Source organism: Microchirus variegatus (assembly GCF_963457635.1).
Source record: "Microchirus variegatus genome assembly, chromosome: 5".
Taxonomy (NCBI): Eukaryota; Metazoa; Chordata; class Actinopteri; order Pleuronectiformes; family Soleidae; genus Microchirus; species Microchirus variegatus.
Genome location: NC_139806.1, coordinates 23,095,791 through 23,116,708, shown reverse-complemented (window position 1 = coordinate 23,116,708; position 20,918 = coordinate 23,095,791). Strand labels below are relative to the sequence as shown.

Here is a 20,918-nt window from a genome sequence, read left to right as displayed (position 1 = left end):
CCAACAATCACTTGTTCCTGGTCCCATTGCGGATGTTTCCTGAAAATTTCATCCAAATCCGTCTGCGACTTTTTGAGTTATGTTGCGGACAGACAGACAAACAAACAAACTCCGGCGAAAACGTGTACCCTCCTGGTGGAGGTCAATAAAATGACAAGGACAAGATTTTGAAATGACCATAATATTATATACTATAATACATGTATATAAAATTGGTTGATTACTTAACAGGTGCTGTATTTCTGTCATTTAGAAAAGTCCCTGGTTTTCTTGAAAACAAACCAAATCCCAATGTTTTACCATCAATAAAATCAATTCACTATTTTACTACATGACGCATCCTTGTTTCCCTTCTTTTCCCAGACTCTTCGGAGAAGGTCACCACCACCCTGCATCTGTCACAACCATCACAACTGTCATCATGGAGCTAGACTTTGGACATTTTGACGAGCGAGACAAGGCATCCCGTACCCCGCGGGGCGGGCGCATGAATGGTCTCCCCAGCCCTACCCACAGTGCCCACTGCAGCTTTTATCGCACACGCACTCTGCAAGCCCTCAGCAACGAGAAGAAGGCCAAAAAAGTGCGCTTCTACCGAAACGGAGACCGCTACTTCAAGGGCATCGTGTACGCCATTGCCAACGATCGATTTCGCACCTTTGACGCCCTCCTGGCTGATCTCACACGCTCTCTCGCTGACCACATCAACCTGCCACAGGGAGTCCGCTTCATCTTTACTATCGATGGCTCACAAAGGATCTCAACATTGGATGAACTAGAGGAAGGTAAGTGTTGTTTTAGCAGGACTCCCTTGTCTTGCACTTGTTAATCCTGTTCAATGCATCTCCTTCATGGGATGTTGGATAAGTTCTTTTGTCTGACATTGTAGGCTACAGTGTAGTGTTGAAGGAGATGTATGTTCTCAGATGTTTTCTGAGTTTTAAAGTCTTACCCTGTGTTAAAGTAACCTCTCAGAGCTATTTGGTCCGCTTTAAATGGACCAAAGTTCCTCGGATAGTTTGCTTCATTTGGACAGGTGTGCAAGCTCATCCAAACTCTGGTGCGTACCAAACAAGCGAACTCTGGTTGGCCTGAAAACGTGGGTATTGGTTTGCTTGCAAGTGAGCCCTGGTGCGGATCATTTGCAGTGAGAAATGCAAATGGACCAAAGTACAAACAGAAACCATACCATGCATACATTTGGTGTTGCTCCATTGTTTGTTTTTGAAGTGAACAAGCCGGCTGAAAGAGATGGATTTCTGTTTTTAGTCCTGGCCAACCGATGAGCCATGTTTTCTTCTTCTTCCTGGTCAAGCAGCTGTTTACTGTGTGACATTATCCAGGTAGTTTTGTCCGCTTACAAAAATGCAGCGTGAAAGTGAAACCAAATGAAGGTGTGAAAGACCCTGCTTAATCGAATCGATTCCCCTGGACTACCCTGGTGTGAATGCGTCCCTTAATCTGAAAGGTTTCTTTCAATGCATTAAAGCATAAAGATTTTACACACATTTGAATTGTCCTGGCAAATCATCCTCAAATCTATTTAAACACGGTCTCTGTGGGATAATGTTAGGACGTAATCAAAATATGCAACTTAAAGATCATCTTGCAGAAAAACATGACTTTTGGAGACATACTTGTAGAAGTCGAGGACAAAATGAACTGCAGCTTAGTCTGTCCTAAAAGAGACGATCATCTCTGAACCTTGAGGAGTGAAGCAGTAAAGTGAAGGTCCTATTTTGAGAACTTTCCAACAGGCTGTGTGAACATCAGCCATTCAAATAATGCTATGCAAATATTCACTTGCCAATCAAATCACATTGATGCATTTGGCTCCATCACTACACCGTCCAACAGTGAACATTAGCATCACATCAACTTTTCCGACCGAGTCAGCCATTACAGACGCTGTTCTGCTAACTTCCTTCACTTGCCTCCAGCACCAAACATATTTGGTCTCAGGGTGATGACCAGAACAAGAAGCACAATCATCATGTGTGCAGATTCTTGTTGTGCCAAAGATGATTTGCAAACATGTGTGCCAATTGAATTAATTAATTTCTTGGCATCTAACAGGATGATGCATCATGCAAGCCTGGCTGTATAGAGGAACGCCTTACAGTAAGCTGGTAAAACATTGACTCAAGTGCAGCAACATGTAAAGCTTCTATTTAAGAAGAGCATACATTGTCAACCATATTTGCCGATTCTTGTTTTTACCCTGGCAAATCCTTAAATCACTTTAAAGGTGCATTATTTAATAAATCTAAAGCAACTGGCCATAAAATCCTCCTAATATGTCACAGAGACTCAGGAATAATGTTCATATGACAAACTGAACTCACCACCAACAACAGTACAGTCAAAATATTTGCATAAAAAAATGTTTTGCAGACTGCAAATCTTGTTTGTTTTGAAATCATGTTTTGGCATGTGGCGCCACCTACCGCCACCTACCAACCATTGCAGTCAGTAGAGTCTCAGCTGCCGAGCAACCACTGCTTACCAGTTACATCTGAGCTACAATGGCGGAGAAAACTAAACCTAAAAGATCTCGGTATTTTGAATTTGAGTGTAGTGACCGTTTTTGGCCACATTCTTACATATGGCACCTTTAAACATGGAGTCTCTTCGGAATAGTTTTAGGACCTAATCAAATGATGCAACTTGAAGATTAACCTGTAGAAAAACATCACTTTTTGAGAGGTACGTACTGAAGTGGAGGACAAAGGGAGTTTGGAGTAAAACTAAAAGATTATCTGCTGCTTATTTAGTCTCAAAAGAGGCGATGATATCTGAAACTTGAGCTGCTGAGGAGCGTTGGGTGTGTGTGTGCGGGTGGGTTGGTGGGTTTTAAATGCGTGCAGGGGCTGCACTGTGATGTTTTTGGGTGGTGGAGGGCATTGCATTGTGCTTCCTGTTATGGGCTGTAATTAATTGCTCAATCTCTTCTGCACAATGTAATCCTGTTGTTCTGCCTTTTGTCCTTGCTGTAATTTCTCCATACTTGCCCTAATTGCTGCCTTCTAAATTACCCCACCCTTTTTTTCTTTGCCAAAATGTCTCTGTCGCTCTCCCCCTGCTGCCTTTTGTCTTTACTTTGGCTCCTCAGCACACATGTTGGAAAACTGTAAGGTAATAAATGAAGAATAAAATTAAAGATTAGACCGATAATGTGATGATGCTGTAGGAGAATAATTATTGTATGACTGAGGTCAAAAAGCAAATCATCAGCAAATATTTTTGATATGGTCTTTTCTGTAATGGTTTCTGTAAATTAGGGTCAGAAATTGCAGATCTATCTAAACTCCTTACATGTTTGTTTTTGATAATGGGTGTGGCAAAAGATGAAACTGCCCGAGTCTAGGTTTTGTTCCAACTATTTGTGGCTTTAATCCATTCACTGTGGAGCAAAGACAGTCTGTCTCCACACTGTTTGATATGATTCTTGCATAGATGGGACAAAATGTTAGTGCTATTGGTGTTTGGTTGTCTGCAGCATCGTATTCCAGGGTTACCATTTTCTGTGTCACTTTCACTATCCTCCATGTTTGTAGATGAGGTTCTTGCTGTGCTCTCACGGGAGATCTTTCAAGTGTCGTCTCTTGTTTTACTTCAGCACCAGACTAAGACAAAATGACACCATCAATTTGATGTGTCGGTTACTCATGGATTAGTTCAATGCTGTAGACGTGCTTAAATGGACTAACACCAGACTCTATTAAATTTCTATCCTTAAAGATACTTCACAGTATATCACTCACGGGTTATATCATCTCATTTATCCAAGTGATATTGATCTGCTCATGTTGTCACCACAATACAAGAGGGATCAATTACGTTTAGTTTGTGGTTTTAAAGATTAAAAAAAAATATTTGAAACATTGAAACTGGGACAATAAAATATTGTCATCAAGGTCGTATGGTGAAGGACACCATATACCGTATGAATTAAGCTTCTTCAAAGGAGAGTCACACTCTTGTTGTGTCATTAGATCAATTTAAGATGAAATCTAATGTATCCAAGCTTAGTTTCTCCCACTGGTATTGGTATTATATATATCTCCTGAAGGTTCAGATGATTCTGAACCAGAGGTGCCTCTGGGACTCTCGGGTGTCAGTTGAATAGCTTGAATGAGTTACGTCACACTAACCCAATTTCTTTCACCACCACAGGGGAAAGCTATGTTTGTGCATCAGAGAATCTCTACAAGAAGGTCGATTACACGAAGAACGTCAATCCCAACTGGTCTGTGAATGTAAAGGCCTCGGCGAACCAGAAGAACATGCAGTCCTTTGCCAGAGCGTTGGGCGACCCCAGAGAGACCCGGGACTTTGTTCGACCCAAGCTTGTGACCGTGATGCGCAGTGGTGTGAAGCCGCGGAAAGCTGTGCGAATTCTGCTCAACAAGAAAACGGCTCACTCCTTCGAGCAGGTCCTCACTGACATCACGGAGGCGATCAAGCTTGAAAGCGGCATCGTCAAGAGGATCTACACACTGGACGGCAAGCAGGTCAGTCTCGCTTTCAGGTTTCACCCGGTTTGCATCATGTTTCCAGGTTAAAAAGATTTGAATTAGATCATAATGTGCACATGCAAAATTTAAAATTCAAATGTCCCGCTATTTTGGTGCTTGTGTTGAGCCCAGCACAGAGCCCTCTGTTGTAGGGTTATCTGGAATAAAGACAGCACAGCACAGTATGTAAGCAAAACTCACAATGGGCAAATGTGTGGTTTGTGATGAGAACAGTTTGTCATTTATACATTTGCTAAACACTCGGACAGGTAGCATGAAAATCAAAGGTAGCCCGAATTGTGAACTTCAAAGGCACAAAAGTGCAGCTTGTAGTGGACGAGTTGTCATTGTCCTCCTCTAATGTAAGTCAACAGTGACACAGCAAGTCCATGAGAACCTGGAGTGTCCATGAGAACGACCTGAGGACACAATGACCGTCATTGTTCAGTCTTTATTCTTCCTTTCACTGTGAGCTAGCATTCTCCTGTCTTGTCTTGTGGTTCAGATCATTAGTATCCTGTCCTCTGGTCTTTGTCAGCTTTTAGGCCACTTGTGCTCTTGAGCCCATCTGCAAATTCTGCTTTCTTACCCACTATGGTGATGCACAAAAAGCCGAGCCCTGTATTGTTGCGTTTGATCACTTTGTCCCCTTTGTTACCATGTTTGTGGTGGTGCATGCAGGTATTTAAGCGCGCTGAGAAAATGTTCACATGCACAACGAAACCGGTGTCGGCCAAATTTAATATACTCTTGATAAATTACAATTCTTAGAACACACGAAGGAGTGAGTGTAAACGTACATGAAGGACCTTCTAGTCACCTGGACCCTCATCACCAATTCTCTGTGTGAGATGATGCTTTAGTTACTGACTTTTAAAAATGCACGTTTTGCTCCATGTAACCAGATAGTTGTCGTTGACAAGTGTCTAGAGTTTGGTCATGGAATCCTTTTGAATTTTGTAGCCAAACAGAAATATGGGGACATGAAATACTCATGAGATGAACCTGCAGCAAAATGTTTCCATTGGCTGCTGCGAGCAGTGAGAACATGTCCTCTTTAGTATGCACTAGAGTGAACAAAGGTCTTGCTATTTTTCAAATATCAATTTCCATATAGGGTTTTTTGATTTGTATCATATTTGATACAGCGGGTCACAATGCTCAAAGATAAAAATTTTTTTAAACCAGCTGAATATGTTGTTGCATAGCATGTGTTGTATTTATATTGAGATGTATAGATTTGAATCGGGACACAGATTATTTGGAACAGAAGCACAAAATGGACGAAAAGTCAAAAGTCAATTGATCTGTATAAAGACACAGCACCTAAAAAAGCTCAGTCACTCCCATGGGAAAGCAAGTGTTATCTCCACACACAGGCTAAGCCTAAAGGACGTAATGTTTTATTAATGTTTGCACTTTTGATGGACCGAACTTGGGGACAGCCACCCCGCTGGGTGAGCGATCAAGTCAAGGTGAACCACTGCAGTATATCCTTAATGTGAGGATAATGGTGATACATTGTTCCCTGCAAAACTGTATTTTTGCTGCATAGGTGAATCAGTGGTGGTTTGTGGACTATTGTGAATGACAGTCGGTGAACAGAGGTGGTGCATGAGAAGCAATCGTGAGCACGTGTGGGATACTGTAACATCTGTTTCTCAGTCCTCACTTTGATATGGTTAAATGTTCACTAATTCTCACACGGGGACCTTTTGTCCTGTATTATTCATCGCAGATGGACTGGGGGATTGTTGTGTCCTGCTGAGCGAGCTGTTGTCGGTGATGCACTTATTCTTTTAACTCCTTATTAACAAAGGGCTAAAATCACATGTCCCGGGGGAACTGGATCTTAATACTCTTTCTCTCTTACACAAGAGAGCAGTCATCCTGAGTGTTCTGCTGGTTATATGACTAAAATACTATACTAAAATACTAAAATGATCGTATAGATCTTATAGGATCCACAAAGGAGATCCACACAACAGGCTCTTCCTCAGGCTTTCCCAGTCGGAGCATATCAATTATATTCTCATTATTGTATGTTATAGTTTAATTATTTTATCATTAGCGTCTATTGATCTCCGACTCGTGCTGGGAGGCGACGGTGTGTGGAAAATGCTGCGGTGCCTTTGTGTGCAGACGCAGGCACACTGCAGCTGCTCTGTGGTGGAGGTGATATGGTAGAAGAAATATTGATGCAGTGCCCGCCCCTCCCTGACTCTGCGTTGATCCTCCTCTTCCCATTCCATTGCAATAGCTGCTGGGACCGGTTGCTAGGAGACCACATCTCAGGCACAAAGAGAGCCCAGCTGGTGTGGACTGGTCTGTCAGATACCACATCCTGTTGTGGATGTGCGAGTTTACAATCAATGCAAGCCTTTAAAAAAAATAAAAAACACACATCACGTCATATTTTATGAATACATGATTAGTTTTGAAAGATTTGTTTGTGGTGAAATGGTGACTCAGGTTGTTTCTAGCTCCTATTTTTTACGTTTTGATTCTCCAGTGTTCTTTAGATGATGTCTAGACTGTAAAAACAGCAGACCCTCCTCCTTTTGTCACTGAGCAAAATCACTCCAATTTCCCTCTCAAACACCGGTGCTTTTCAGTTCTCCGGGAAGGGTGGGGCCAGTGGCTCCAGTGGAGAGTCATTTTCCTTTCTAAGAGCAAATTAGGATCATTTTATTTTTTGCTGATAGGGAGCAATTATTCCCTCGGGTTAACAACAAAGAAAAGGACATTTCTTGATTTGCCTGCACTGCTTCTAAAGGCTACATTTTAAACCAGATGTTTTATAGTTTGTATTCCTTCTGGGAGTGAGGCGTCTGCACAGCAGAATTACACTGATTTACATTTTTAAAAAAAACTACTTCATCAGCACTCCACGATGAAATGATTTGTAATCATGAAATATATCAAAGCTTGTGTTGGTGTGGCATATGTCCTTATGCATCCTTTTAAAACATTTGAGTTCATATGAACTGGTTTGAAATAAATGTTTTATTAAAGGCTGGGTGCTTCAGGCACAAGGTCACACTCTTATTATTGAGAACAAAAGATCCCAGTTTGCTTTAAATGTTAACAAATCATGTTCCGGAGGAATTTTCTCGGTAGCATATGGAGAGGCAGGGGTTCAGGATAATGGGGGAAGAAAAGTCAGCTTTTTTTGCTGGTTATCCGCACTAAAGCAGGCTGCCTGCTCTTTGCCGTGCAGAAGCAGTTGTCATGGCAATAGGCTTCACTGTAAAGGCTTCAGATTGGGACAGTGGTTATATTAAGCTGAGTGTGCTCTTTGCAGAGTCTTACCTGCTTGCTCTTTTATGTCAGCAACATCCACACATCAGTGACACACACACAGTATTCAACAGAGATAGACTGTCAGGCCGATGAAGGGGCGTGGCCCCTGTGATTTCACATCTCGAACAGGCGCAGAATCTAATATGTGCGTCCTCTGTGCCTCACAAGCTCCTTGTTCCTGCACTAATACCACATCAACAAGTGAGTATGACCCGAGGGGGGCGGTTAATAATGTTAAGGCCACATCAGTCAACCAAATGGAAAGCCTGCTTCCTTGGGGTCGGGGAAGGGAGGGGTTAGCACAACATCAGGCACCAGCTGGTCCCCCATGACGGTGCAGATATGGATGCCTAACTGGCTCATCTGTGCTCCAAATGCATCCGGAGGAACTTTAAGTAGCTTCAGACACGGCGCTGGTTCATCGAGGTCACAGGCGGGTCAGAAAGGCAACTGGTGACAGCAGCAGGTCCATGCACATTAATTGTTGTCGCCCAAATATGGACAAAATACAAAACGGGGGAATTGGGGAAACACTGGGTAACTAACGAATAATTTCAGAAGGGAACTCTACAACTTAAAAAGTCCAGCAGTTTTCATGGAATAAATGCTTCTGGCCCCTGTCTGCCCTTGCTCTGCTGGTGTATACACACAAACCCTCCCTCCCTTGTATTCCCTGTTTTCAGATGAAGGAGATATACAGATAATATGGCATTGCATGCAGCTTTAAAATACCACATGTGATTTTTACTGTGTCCCATCACATGAGCTGTAGTTTGGATTATTCTGTACTTGATGATTACTGAATGGCTTATAATAGACAGCATGCAAAGCTGTGTTTTTCAATGTATTTGAAACACTGTTCAGAGAAGCACAAAATGGAGACTGTGTGTGTTTTAGAGAAATATTCCACTCAGTGCAGCGGCTTATATTGATCGGTCTGTTTGTGTGTAGGAAATTGCGTGGGAGTTTCCCCATGGGTTGGAAAGCAAGGTCTTAGTTGGCTGTTTTTCATATATTTCTCTTTCTGCATGGCTCAGAGATTTGAGATCTATTGATTTTTTACATTTATTCAATGTTGTCTCTAGTCCTGTGCACTAATATCGCAATATGGCTACTACGGCGAGGACAATAACATTTGAACAGTGTAGTACTATTTCCAGCTGGTTTTGTATGAAAATAAAAAAAGAAACTTGCTGTTGCTAATCAGAGATTACTCGTCTGTGGTGGATTTGATTCTCCTGACAACATCATGTGCTGACCCAAAGACTTCCCTTGCCTCTTTTATCACATGCTGACAGGTTAGATGAGCCGCTCAGGTCAGGGCAGTGTGTCAGAGTGTGACAATGCAACACTCGACAGCTCTACTTCCGCAGCACAGATCAATTGACATGACAGTGAGAAGTCAAAGTGTAGAGAAACTGGACCTCGGGGATCACCAGTCACTCATTCATCAGTGCTTCAACTGTGACACTGAAAGGATGAGCTGAGGTGGAGACAGGTCAGCTATAATGTGACCTGTCTTCCCTTCCACTTGACACATACATCAAATCAAATTTTCAAAACGGGATCTGGATCCTGCAACCGCTTTATCCTCAACTGGAGGGTCGCAGGGGGTGCTGTGTCTGTCTCAGCTGACATGGGGCGATAGGTGGGGTACACCCTGGACAGTTCGCCAGTCCATTGCAGGGCCATGGTGACATGTATGATGATGATAATTACAATAACAGTAGTTGCCTTGAAACTGGATCTGCAACCTGCAAGATAAGAACATGGAGAGAGAGAGAGAGAGAGCAAAGGGAGGAAAGACACAACTAGGGAGAGCAAGAACAAGGTTAATGACAATGAAGACGTATTCATACCCCGAGTATGAGAGGGTGAGTGTGTGTGCACCACAGGAATTCCTCCTGCAGTCTAGGACTATAGCAGCATAACTAAGAGATGGTCCAGGTTTCCCTGACCCAGCTCTAACTATAAGCTTTATCAAAATGGAAAGTCTAACAGAGAGAGCATTTGCCTCCAGAACTGTCATCGGGAGCTGGTTCCACAGGAGAGGAGCCTGGTAATTGAAGGCTATTCTTGTTGAGTATCATGTACTTTTTGTATTTACTGTACCTAATAAAGTGTAAGTGTACATGTCTTGTGTTGAGCAATGCAGAAACTAAGATATGTCCTCTTTGACTACAAATTGCATGCACTGGGTCACAGTGAGTGCACTAAATTTACAGTTTTACCACTGGACCACCATCGCCTAATGAAACTTCTGCAGTCTGTGAATGGCTGGTCAGTCGGTCTCAGGGAAACCTTGAATTATTCAGTTGTTGTGGATCTCAGCGTAGCTGCTGCTGGGGTTTGTGGTTCTGTGGTTCTCAGGAGGTGAGTTGGTCTTTTCAGCTGGTGAGACAGAGATTAGAGACTGGCCTGGTGGTGGGCACCTGGAGTCTGTCGAGAGCCCTATCTTCATAAAACCCAGTGGTCTTTTTCTCTGTGCAGCATGTAAATATGCAATAGGGTCATTTTGAAGTCGAATGGCATCACGTCATCTTGTATTGTCCTCCTTCTTAGACGGTGATACCAGGTGGCTGTAGTTGATACAGCCGAGTGACCTTTTCAAATCAGGAGAGGATGCCTCTCAACTTAAATCCAAATGTTACCGAGCTGGCCAGCCCTTTCATCACTGCAGTCATAATTGCCGACATTTTCCTTGTGAAAGTGTCACTATCAACTTTAGACAGATGGTCAAATTAACTGCAAATGAAATTTGATATTGTTAAGGACTCGATGACAGATGGATGAAACCTGGTTATTCCAGAGAGTTTTACCTTTTCAATTGTTTTAATATGTTTAACATGGTGCTTTATCTTGAAACCAAAGTAAATGATAAAGTCACTAGATGGGTGTAAATGTTTATCAAATCTGAGTTTCAGACAAAATACAGTAAATCTCAGAATGTCGTCTTCCTTCTGTGCCAGTCCCATATGTGAGAAAAGAAACGCCAAACCAAACATTGTGATGACTTTGAATGAGCAAATAAACATATAAACATGTGTTCAACAAACAGAAACCAACAGAGATGCTGAATCTTCTCGGATTTCTAATGGAGATTCTGTTAAGCGAGAGATTAAGGTAACGGTCTGTTGGATAAACTCTTTATCCTTTTAATCGGCTCTGTTCGTAAAAGCCATGAAAACATGGACTGCTCTCTGTTTCGCATTAAGTCTCCTCCACCCGCTGACTGTGGAGGTAAAAGGAGCATTTCTTCTTAAAGCTTTTTTCTTGATTAACTGTCAGCTGCTCTTACTGAAGCACAACAGTTTTAACCTAATGAAAGTAACATGTATCTAATCTTCTGATAATGAATACAAAAGAAAACCCAAATGTGCAGCCTGTAAATTAGCCCCGGCTGGAAAACCAATTAGATTTTGATCCCTGGAGTCAGAACACCATCTCTGTCCCTCACCGAGGATCTGCCATGTCTGTATCTTGTGGGACACGGAAAGCGGTACAGCTGTTGGATGCCACGCCACCGAGTCACCACCGCACACTTTTAGCTTGTCTAGCAGGACAGAGGACCAACATGGCAGCTGCTGGGGTGGGGTGTTCCCAAATTATCTGCAGCTCATAGTTGGGATGTGTATCACAAAGGACGCCATGATGCATCTTGACTATCCTGGCGAATGTCCCAACAAAGGATAATCTTTCAGTGCATGGACTCTTCACACAAACCCACATACGGATTTACTCTGAGAACCGGTGGCGTCTTTTTAGAAAATTAGGAAAACCCCAGAAAAGTCATCTGTGATTCAGTTACTTCATCATGACCCAATAATTCAGGTGACAAAGGATGGATTTCAAAAGACGTTGAAAGATGAACTGAAAATGAGACTGAGATGCTCTGTAACAAATCTGCACCGGGGAGGAGAAAAACAGGAAATGGCTTTTTAGTTTGAATGGTTTTAATGGGCGTGCCTGAGCTGGTAACAGGGCAGAGGAGAAGGTGTGGCCCAGAGACATCTGTCCACTAAGCAGGCCATATTGTGTCAACAGCTGCTATAGTGAGAAGTCCCTGGGGGAAGTAGGTTGAATCATTTAAACATTACACTGAAGGTGTAACAGTATCTTCTCTGTTTGGTCCTTTCTGGACCTTTTATGTTGTTTTGCTAATGCAGCTACTGGAGCTTTAAGGCATGTTAACATGACAAGTAAAAGACGAAGGCTTCCATCAAGAAGCTGACGAAACACAGCAATGGTGCCTCTATTGTTCCAAAATGGTCTTTTAAATGCACTATTAAATTGTAAATTATCAACACAAATATAACATGAACGGAAATTCCCTCTTGGCTCTGCACACTCTTGGTTTTTGTAGATTTCGCAGAAGGTTATGAGGTCTATAGGCTATTTAAAAGTACAGCAGGCAGGAATGTGTTAGTTCTTGGTCAATAGTTCCATAATGATCTCCAAAGAAAACTCTAAGGTATTGATATCAGCAGCTTGAAGAACTCAAGAAAACAATACCTGGTTCATGGTTCAAACATTGGTTGTATCTCTATTGAATGGAAAGCCAAAATGTAAATGATCCAATGACCTTCTCTGGTGCCATAATGTCCATGGTGTTTGTTGTTCACCTGGTAACCTGGTTGTCATTTTTGTCTCCCTGCTTCACAGGTCACCTGCCTTCAGGATTTCTTTGGGGAAGATGACGTCTTCATCGCATGTGGACCAGAGAAATTCCGTTATGCCCAGGACGACTTCTCTCTGGATGAGAACGGTGAGTAGAATAGTGTTGGTTCGTATTTTATTCGCAGAATACACCAAACATTGTCTGGAATCAACAGTATATGAATTGCTCATCTTTGTGCCATGCTAAAAACATGGTAAAGATATTGCCTGTGTGAATGTGTAGCAAGTAACATTACACCCCTTCTGTGTTTTGTGAACTAGTCTTTTCGTTTTTTATGGTATTGGTCTGGCAGTTGAGTGCTGCAGGAAACACTAGAACCCTCATGTATATTTAAAAAAAAAAAAATAATAATTCACCATGCTTATAAGAGAAGCACATTTAAACACTCTTACCCAACCACTGTTTTAGACTGAAAGCTTAGACTTCACAATGTCCTGTATATCATCATTACAAGTTCATGAGTTCCACTTAAACCTAGTTATAGACGCAGTGATTAATGAGCCGCTCTGTGGAGGCAAAAGTAGGTCAAGGCATGGAGCTGACGGCGAGTCTGGATTGTTTTGTTTTTTTTCTTTGGCTAAAAAGTCGGCAACAAGACCAGGGTTAATAACTGTTGATATTGGTTAGATTATTTGGTCACTTGATGATGCATGATTTTATATGTCTCTACAAAATGGCAAATATATGTGTGTACTCTCTATGATCAGCTTTAATGTTATGTACAGTAGCTGTGTGCTTATTTATAGTGAGGAGAAAAATTATGAATGTGAGTGGGAATGCAGTGGGTGAGAGGAATCTGTTATCAGCAGCCGGCAGCAGGGAGAGGAAAAGGTAGAGAAAAAGCCACATTAATCTGTCTGGTGACAGGTTTAGGCCAGCTGATCCGCTGGTGCTGATACTGCTGCGAAGTCGAGGAGAGAAAATGTGAAACCAATCCACCGAGTGTGTCCCTCAGCTCTCCACATACAGGCCAAGGAAAATACCCTATTTTTAACAATCCACTTTGACCTAATGTAAATGCACTTGATATTGTATAAATGTCATTGGATCTAAACGCAGCACTGATGCAGTGACACAAATCATGTTTCCTTCACTCCGTATCTTCCCTTACTCCCTTGTCGCATCACGTTAGGATGGAGATGGCAGTTCACTTATAACGATCTGGGTCCTTATTCTTTCTGCGTTTTCCCCCCAGTGGAACCAACGCTAAATGGTTTCAGTCGCTCTCTAATAACCCTGCGGCAGTGCTGCATAAAATGGCTCCAGACATCACTGGGTTTTCTCAGTGCAGCTGAGGAAGAGGGAGCCATGTCCTGTCTGTGGTACTCCATATATTACAACTGTGTATCCACAGCACTTGTCCATCTGAATTATTTATGGTCAATGATGTTTTAGAAAGTTAATCTGATTATATGAAAAAGATGCACATTTATCCATTCCCATCCACTGCTGTTAAACATGCACTATGTACAAGTTCTACCACTAGGGGTTTTTCAATCAAAACACCAACAAAAATCAGTGTGGGACCATGAGAAGTAGTTTTTTTGTCTTGTTTGGTTCCCTTATACACACCCGAGCGTAGCGATGGGTGGTACTATATATTTAAGTCCGTTAGTCCGCCCCTCAAGGGGGGCCAATCCGAACGCGACACTACTCGTTCTCTCCACGATTATCTCGTTATCACAAGACAACGAGCCTCATTATCCCGTGATAATGAATTCATGATTTGTGATCTCGAGATAACTGACCATGGCCGCCACAAAGGGTCTTAGTTTTTCACACATTGGCGACTGGTATGGCCTCCAGAGTCCCAAATATAAGTAATAATAAGTATTAAAATGATTTTTTTTTAAAGTTGATTTTGCATAATATGGACCCTTTAATACACTCGATAAAAAAATAAATAAAAACACAAGCAAACGCATAACTAGTGGTGCATTATATTTCCTTCCTTACTCTTGATGTTTTAGAGGGTTTTTCCCCAGAAGTTGTAAATGGCGGTAAATTGGATGACATAATTAAAAGGCAAAATCAAACAGTCTGTCACCTTTTAAAATAGAAATATTGACTTGTATGCATTTAAAGAGTGTTGGAAACCATTTGGCTACTCTAAGTACTCAACAAAATATTACGGCTGCAACTAATGATTGTTTTCTCTTTGGTTCATGTTTTATTTGAGTTAAGGAACTGAAACATCAGAGATTTTCCTAATCATGCATTTAAACACAGGAATATTGGTAATTGGATCACCAAGATGAATAGTGATTCGAGCAAAATTTTGAGTCTCGGTATTCACAGAGGAGGGTTACCATGACGATGGGACTAGTATTGTTGCAATAATATTTGTTTTTCCCAGGCAAGTGAAATGAAGAAGCTACTGCATAGTCACGTGATTCTTAAAGGTGCCATATGTAAGAATGTGGCCAAAAGCGGTTACTTCATTCAAATGACCATGGCCGCCACAAAGGGGGACCACAAAAACATGACCGACTCTTTGTTTTTCACACTTTGAATGATAAAAAAAGAGGTATTTTAGGTTTGTTTTCTGACGTAACTGGCAACCCATGGTTGCTCGGCAGCTGAAACTACTGACTGCAATGATTGGTAGACGGCGTTGGGAGGCGCCACATGCCAAAACATGATTTCAAATCATTAAATTATTTGCAGTCTGCAAAATATTTTTTTGAATGCAAATATTTTGTCTGTACTGTTGTTGTTGGTGAGTTCAGTTTGTTATATGAACATTATTCATGAGTCTCTGTGACATATTAGGAGGATTTTATGGCCAGTTGCTTTAGATTTATTACATAATGCACCTTTAAAGTATTTTGTCCATTTCACTGCAGCTGATGCTGCTTTAATGCGTTTGTTTATGGCAGAATTAAAATAGATTTCAATTCCCCAGGGTTTATTATTCCATATGACTTTTTACAAGACATGGATATACATGACGGACATGTTTACCTGCAGCTCTGTGAAAAGCAGCAACAATGTCGCGTGTAGCTGAAAGGGAATACATGTAGACACACTCACGGCTATTTTCAGACAAGCGAAGACTGTCGACTAGACAAGCTGCCAGTCTGAAGTACTGTCAAAGGCGTGGTGCCACACCTCGGAAACAATAGAGCACAAATGTATGTGTGTATCCAGTGGTGTGTGAAGGTTGAGAGAGCGAGAGAGAGAGAGAGAGGAGACAGACATGGTACCGATCCCAGGAGATGGAGGGAGGACAGAGTATAATTAGCATCAAAAGTGGGAACGAAGAGGGGGTGGTGGAGGCTGGAAGTACAAACAGAGGGAGAAGAAGCAGTGTGTGCAGTCTGTCTTCCCTCATTAATACAGTGTATACTGCATACATGTTTTAGAAGATGAATGTAGGGTAAAACAAAAATAGATTTTCCAATTCATATCAGATGGATTGATATTTTAATATAGGGTTGGGAATTACAGGGTACCTCACATTATGATGCATGGTCCGTGATACCAATAACAGCACGTGGTAATCGTCCGTGAAACATTAAAGGGGACATATTATGCAAAATCAACTTTTTAATCATTTAAATCCTTATATTTGGGACTCTGGAGGTCCTATCGGTGTGAAAAAAGATGACTCGCTCATGTTTTTGTTGTCCTCCTCAGTCTAAGTACAGGAGATGAAATAAACGATGTTGACTTCCGCGCTCATTGGGACGTCACAATGTGCTAAATTCCTGGAATTATCGTCTCTCGTGGAGCTCCGCTTTATCCGCGAAACAGTGCTGGTGAGGACAACGGTATCGGAAAACTGGAAATCCGCGGAAAGTTCTATTCTTGGCTGCACAGAGTTCTACACAAACTTCCAGCCTCCGAGGATTTATGTGGATACTGTTGATACATTTGATATTTGATGTAATTTCCTGTCCCTTAAGTTTCGTTGTACTTTTTTTTTTTTTTTTTTTTTAAGGTGGACCTAAAGAGATGCTACTTAACATAGCGTTCTGAACAGGGCTGTTTTTGGCAGGGTGATCGAACTGCTGTGGTGCTTCATCCTCATGGTATTTTGACTGTGTCACAGACATGTTCATTAGGACACCAGGGAACTAGAAATATGACTCCTTTAAAAGTCCAGGATTTCTCTATTTATTCACACTATAGAGAACAAAGTGCATCGAGTCTGTGTTGTACGTGGATGGGGCGTCTCTTAACGTAGCTTTCTCCTCCACTATCCCTCTGTAAACTCCCCTTTTCTTCGTCCAGGCAACTTCCGCCCAAGTTTCCCTCATTTATTTGAGCAGCGCCACCGCTAGGAGACATGAAGTAGTGACACCCGGCGAGTGAAACGGGCAGGGACTGTTATTATTTTCAACATTAGTTCGCAGTCCAGAGCTTGTAAATTGGAACTGCATCCATTCAGGAAATGGTAGCGCCCCATTAACTGTGATACATTACAAGAAATATCACCTGTCAATCATAACCACTGTATCAGAAATAAATTCTACAGATAATTATAATATAAATTCTAAAAGAAATAAAATGTTTTGTTTGTTTTTTTCCACAGAATGCAGGGCGATGAAAGGAGCCAAAGCTCAGCGTGGTTCAGTAAAGAGTCCAGGTCCAATAAAGCGCTGCAAGTCTCCTGCTGAATCAAGTGAGCCATTTATTATCTCACCTACACGATGACTCTTCCTGTGTGATCTCGGGCAAAGCTTTACCTCTCACTGTTTCTTTAAATCAGTGCAAAGAGCTGGTGGGATTAAAAATGGATCCAGTCTAATCCTGCTGCAGGAAATGAACACAAATACAGCATTAAATATGACACAAGATTGGTGTGGTTTATATTGAATGACACTATAACTACATTCACTTCTTAATTTTAGTTCAAATAAAACGTATACATTAGTCTTCATGGGCAGAAACGTAGATCTTTGGAAACGGTGGCAAAAAACGCCATTTGAAATGAAAATGTGAGGAAAAAGAAAAACATATCAACGTGCTAAATATTCTCTTTTTAAATCCTCAATGTTCAGACAGTTTTTACTTGATATCAGGTCCTTCACCCAACTATTACACCCTTATTTTTCTAAAAAGACGACCCCTCTGTGTAAACTGCTTTTTAGCATTAATATTTAATGTCAACAGTGCTATAAACTTCTGTTACAATGTTAGTAGTTGCATCTTTAAACAATTTAGAGTCTTTAAAAATTCAAAATAATAACAAAATAAGCTGTTTTCCATGAACTCTAGGAAATGAAAACTGTTGAGATTAGGTCCTTTTTGTATTTTATTTCCTGTAATGAGTTAAAGTCATGCACACGTGCATTAAACCAGTGGAGGAGGTAAATGTAGAGATGATGCTCTCAGAGTGAAAACAGCAGTTAGTCCACGGTTTTACATGTTCCACGTTTCCCTCAGGCCTTTGTCTGTGTTGAATGTTTTATTGATCATTGATTGGCGACAGCTGACCTTTAACACAGCAGATGGTTGGTTAACGTGCTCGTAAGAGCATTAACCACCACTGGAGGTGTCTGGGAGGTCAGGTCATTCACTGGGAGGAGTGAAGAATGTCTCCTCCTGTGGATCACTGTAAGGTTAAAAGAATGAAATCAACTATATGTTCCTCCCAGAAATGAACTTCAGATTATATAACGGTTACAGATATTAGATCACATGTAATTACGTGTTTTAAAATATTTTCAGAAAAGTGCATTGTGATGTGTCATGGAATGATGATCAAATTGAACAGTGTAATATACATTTAAATGTGCTAATTTAATGCGACTTTGTGGAAAATATTATAGAAATATAATATTACGGCACAATATCAGGATATGGAATATTACGGGATTTCAGCAAACCCTGCAATATCTGCCAATATGGCTAGTGGCTAAAATACTTTTTTTTTTTTTTTTTTTTTTTTTTTTTAATGCTAACGAAGACAAAAGAGCCCACTTGTTTTCAGGGTGCACTGGGTTCAATGAGCTGGGTGCATTTAAAACTGTCTTTGACCTGGTGTTGAGATGAAGGCCCACAATGACAATGACGCACAGTGATTTCCCCAAAGTAACAGTAGATGCACGCTCTGGTGAATCTTCTACAGAAGATGAATAAATCTCTTAAGTGTGGAAATCTAAAGACAGGCCCATTGTAAGATATATATGAAGAATGGCCATATGTTGAGACAAAGCTAAGCGTCTGACAGTGTACTAAATGCTGTCTGTTGTACAGCAGCACTTCAGAAAAAAAACGAAACTATCCCTTTAATGTATTTATGTCGCTTGTTAAGTCTACATTTGAATAACTATTTATCTGAGTGTTTAAATGAAGCCAGTGACTCTAGGTCTGTTGACAATGAAGCTTTATTCACGTTGTATTTTCAACTCTGATTGGCTCAAACTAACATAGGCCATCTGGCTCTTAGTGCTTTTATTTAATGCTTTTCATCTGTTACAAACAAAACCCTTTTTAACATGGGTTAAAACACTCCACTACATCACACTGCACCACTCTTAGATATAAACACAATGTTCCACACAGAGGGAAGCCTAGCAACGTGGCAGGACGCAGAGTGAGTGAATAAAATGTCGTCCAACAAACGGCTTTGTCTACACCGCAGCCAGATGAGGCCACAGTTCAGGAATGACTTTTCTCCAGAGCCAAGAAAGAAGGTTCAGGCTTCTTTTACACACTTTCTAATCCTCTCCTCTGTTTACCTCTTTCTCTCCACTTACCCCCATCTTCTCTGATGTGTGGACTCGCTCAGCCAATGGCACGGGCTCCAGCAGCCAGCTGTCCACCCCACTTTCCAAGCATTCCCCCACCTCCACCCCCACCAGTCCAGGCATCAACAACAAGCAGAAGGTACCTACACATGTCTTCTTCTCTGAAGCTGGGGTCAGTTAGCACTAGTTGGCACAGAAATGTGTTGGTGTGTGAGGGGTAAAGACTCAAATCAGCAAGTGTGAGGGTAAGACCCAAGGCGACCTCAGTCGCTGTCAATCAAACGTTGTGACGATGACTGACCCAGCTGCAAACTCGTGTTGCCAACAGATAAGGAAAAAAAGAGTAGGTGGGAGATGGTGTCGGAAGACGAAGATGACAGGAAGTGGCGGGAATATCAAAACTGTCATGAAACGAGAGTGTGATACGTTCAGTTGGTTTTGACAAATCATGTCGTCTGTGATCCACTTGTTAGACGTGTGATCTCCAGTCTTTCAGTCGTCTTAACAAAATCTGCCTCTCCAGTGGGTTAGTGTGAACTCCAAGTCTTCTCAAAATTGGTAACGACTGTTAAAGTTGTCGAACTGTCCAGGGTGTACCCCGCCTATCGCCCTATGTCAGCTGAGATAGGCACAGCATCCCCCGCGACCCTCCAGTGGACGATAAAGCGGTAGATGATCCTAAAACGTGTTGAAGAGGCCAGCTTTTTTGGGGTTTTTTTAGTCACTGAAACCTGAAACAATGACAATAGATCACACGTGTCAAACTTGAGGCCCGGGGGCCAGATGTGGCCCGCCACGTCATTTTATGTGGCCCGCAAGTGATTAATTGTTCTTTAAAATCTGTGTTAAAGTAGGTCTATGGTGCTTTAAGGCCTGCGTTGACCATAAACTACATTTCCCACAATGCACCGCAGTGTATCATTGTGTATGCATCATGCAACAAGTGAAATTGGATTGTTTGAAATTGTCTGTGTATCATCATCATCAGAAGCTTTGTCTGGATGATGGAGATTCAAAACTTATTCCTGACCAAATTATGGAAAGATGTTTTCAGATGCATTCAGAAAAGTGTGTTCTTATATTGTGTATTGCATGTTTGTATAAGTAAGCCTTTTTTTTTTACTTTGTTTGCTGCAGTTTGTAGTCTCACCATTAGATGTCACTGTTTCTTCCACACTGAATCTGTAACTGTGATAACTGTTATGTTCCAGGACCTCTACCTACCCTTATCTCTGGATGACGACGATTCCCTGGGTGAATCGATGTAGACTCCTGCAGCCGCCGTCTGTTTCTTCTTGGCCTGAAGTTTTTTCTACCTTCACTCACAGTGCCACCCATTGTCTCGGAGAATCGCTCCACATCTCTTTTTAAGGCCTTAGCCAACGTGACGCAATTTGCTGCTTGACGATGCCACGAACCACTTTTTAAAAGCAGTTTTGACCAATTGGGAAAACACTCGGCTCACTGTTGTTCAGACACATTTCTACACGTTAGGTCAGACACTATTTCACAAAAAGGGGTGCACATGCTCGCTAACCTTCAGACTTCACGGTGTCCAAAAAAAAAATTCACTTTGGTTTCTGACATTTCGTTGAAGGATGTCACATAATTTCAAGCAGCAAATTGGTATTTTTAGGGGTGTTAGACAAAAGCAGCTGAACTTTTGTATCACTTGTATTTGTGATGTTCCTCCATGTCTTACTGTCTCTCTGCTCTCCATGG

The 20,918-nt window shown here is 41.6% G+C and overlaps 1 protein-coding gene across 1 annotated transcript; it reads left to right on the top strand.

Annotated features, from left to right (window-relative positions):
* Window positions 1–418: 418 nt before the first annotated feature.
* Window positions 419–20,464, top strand: LOC310926632 (neuronal migration protein doublecortin-like; the record flags this gene model as incomplete). The annotated part of the gene is made up of 6 exons (XM_083888806.1): window positions 419–785; window positions 4,177–4,514; window positions 12,483–12,585; window positions 17,036–17,125; window positions 19,238–19,335; window positions 20,408–20,464. The coding sequence occupies exons 1-6, from the start codon at window positions 422–424 to the stop codon at window positions 20,462–20,464; spliced, it is 1,050 nt and encodes a 349-aa protein (XP_083744932.1). The 5' UTR covers window positions 419–421.
* Window positions 20,465–20,918: the final 454 nt, after the last annotated feature.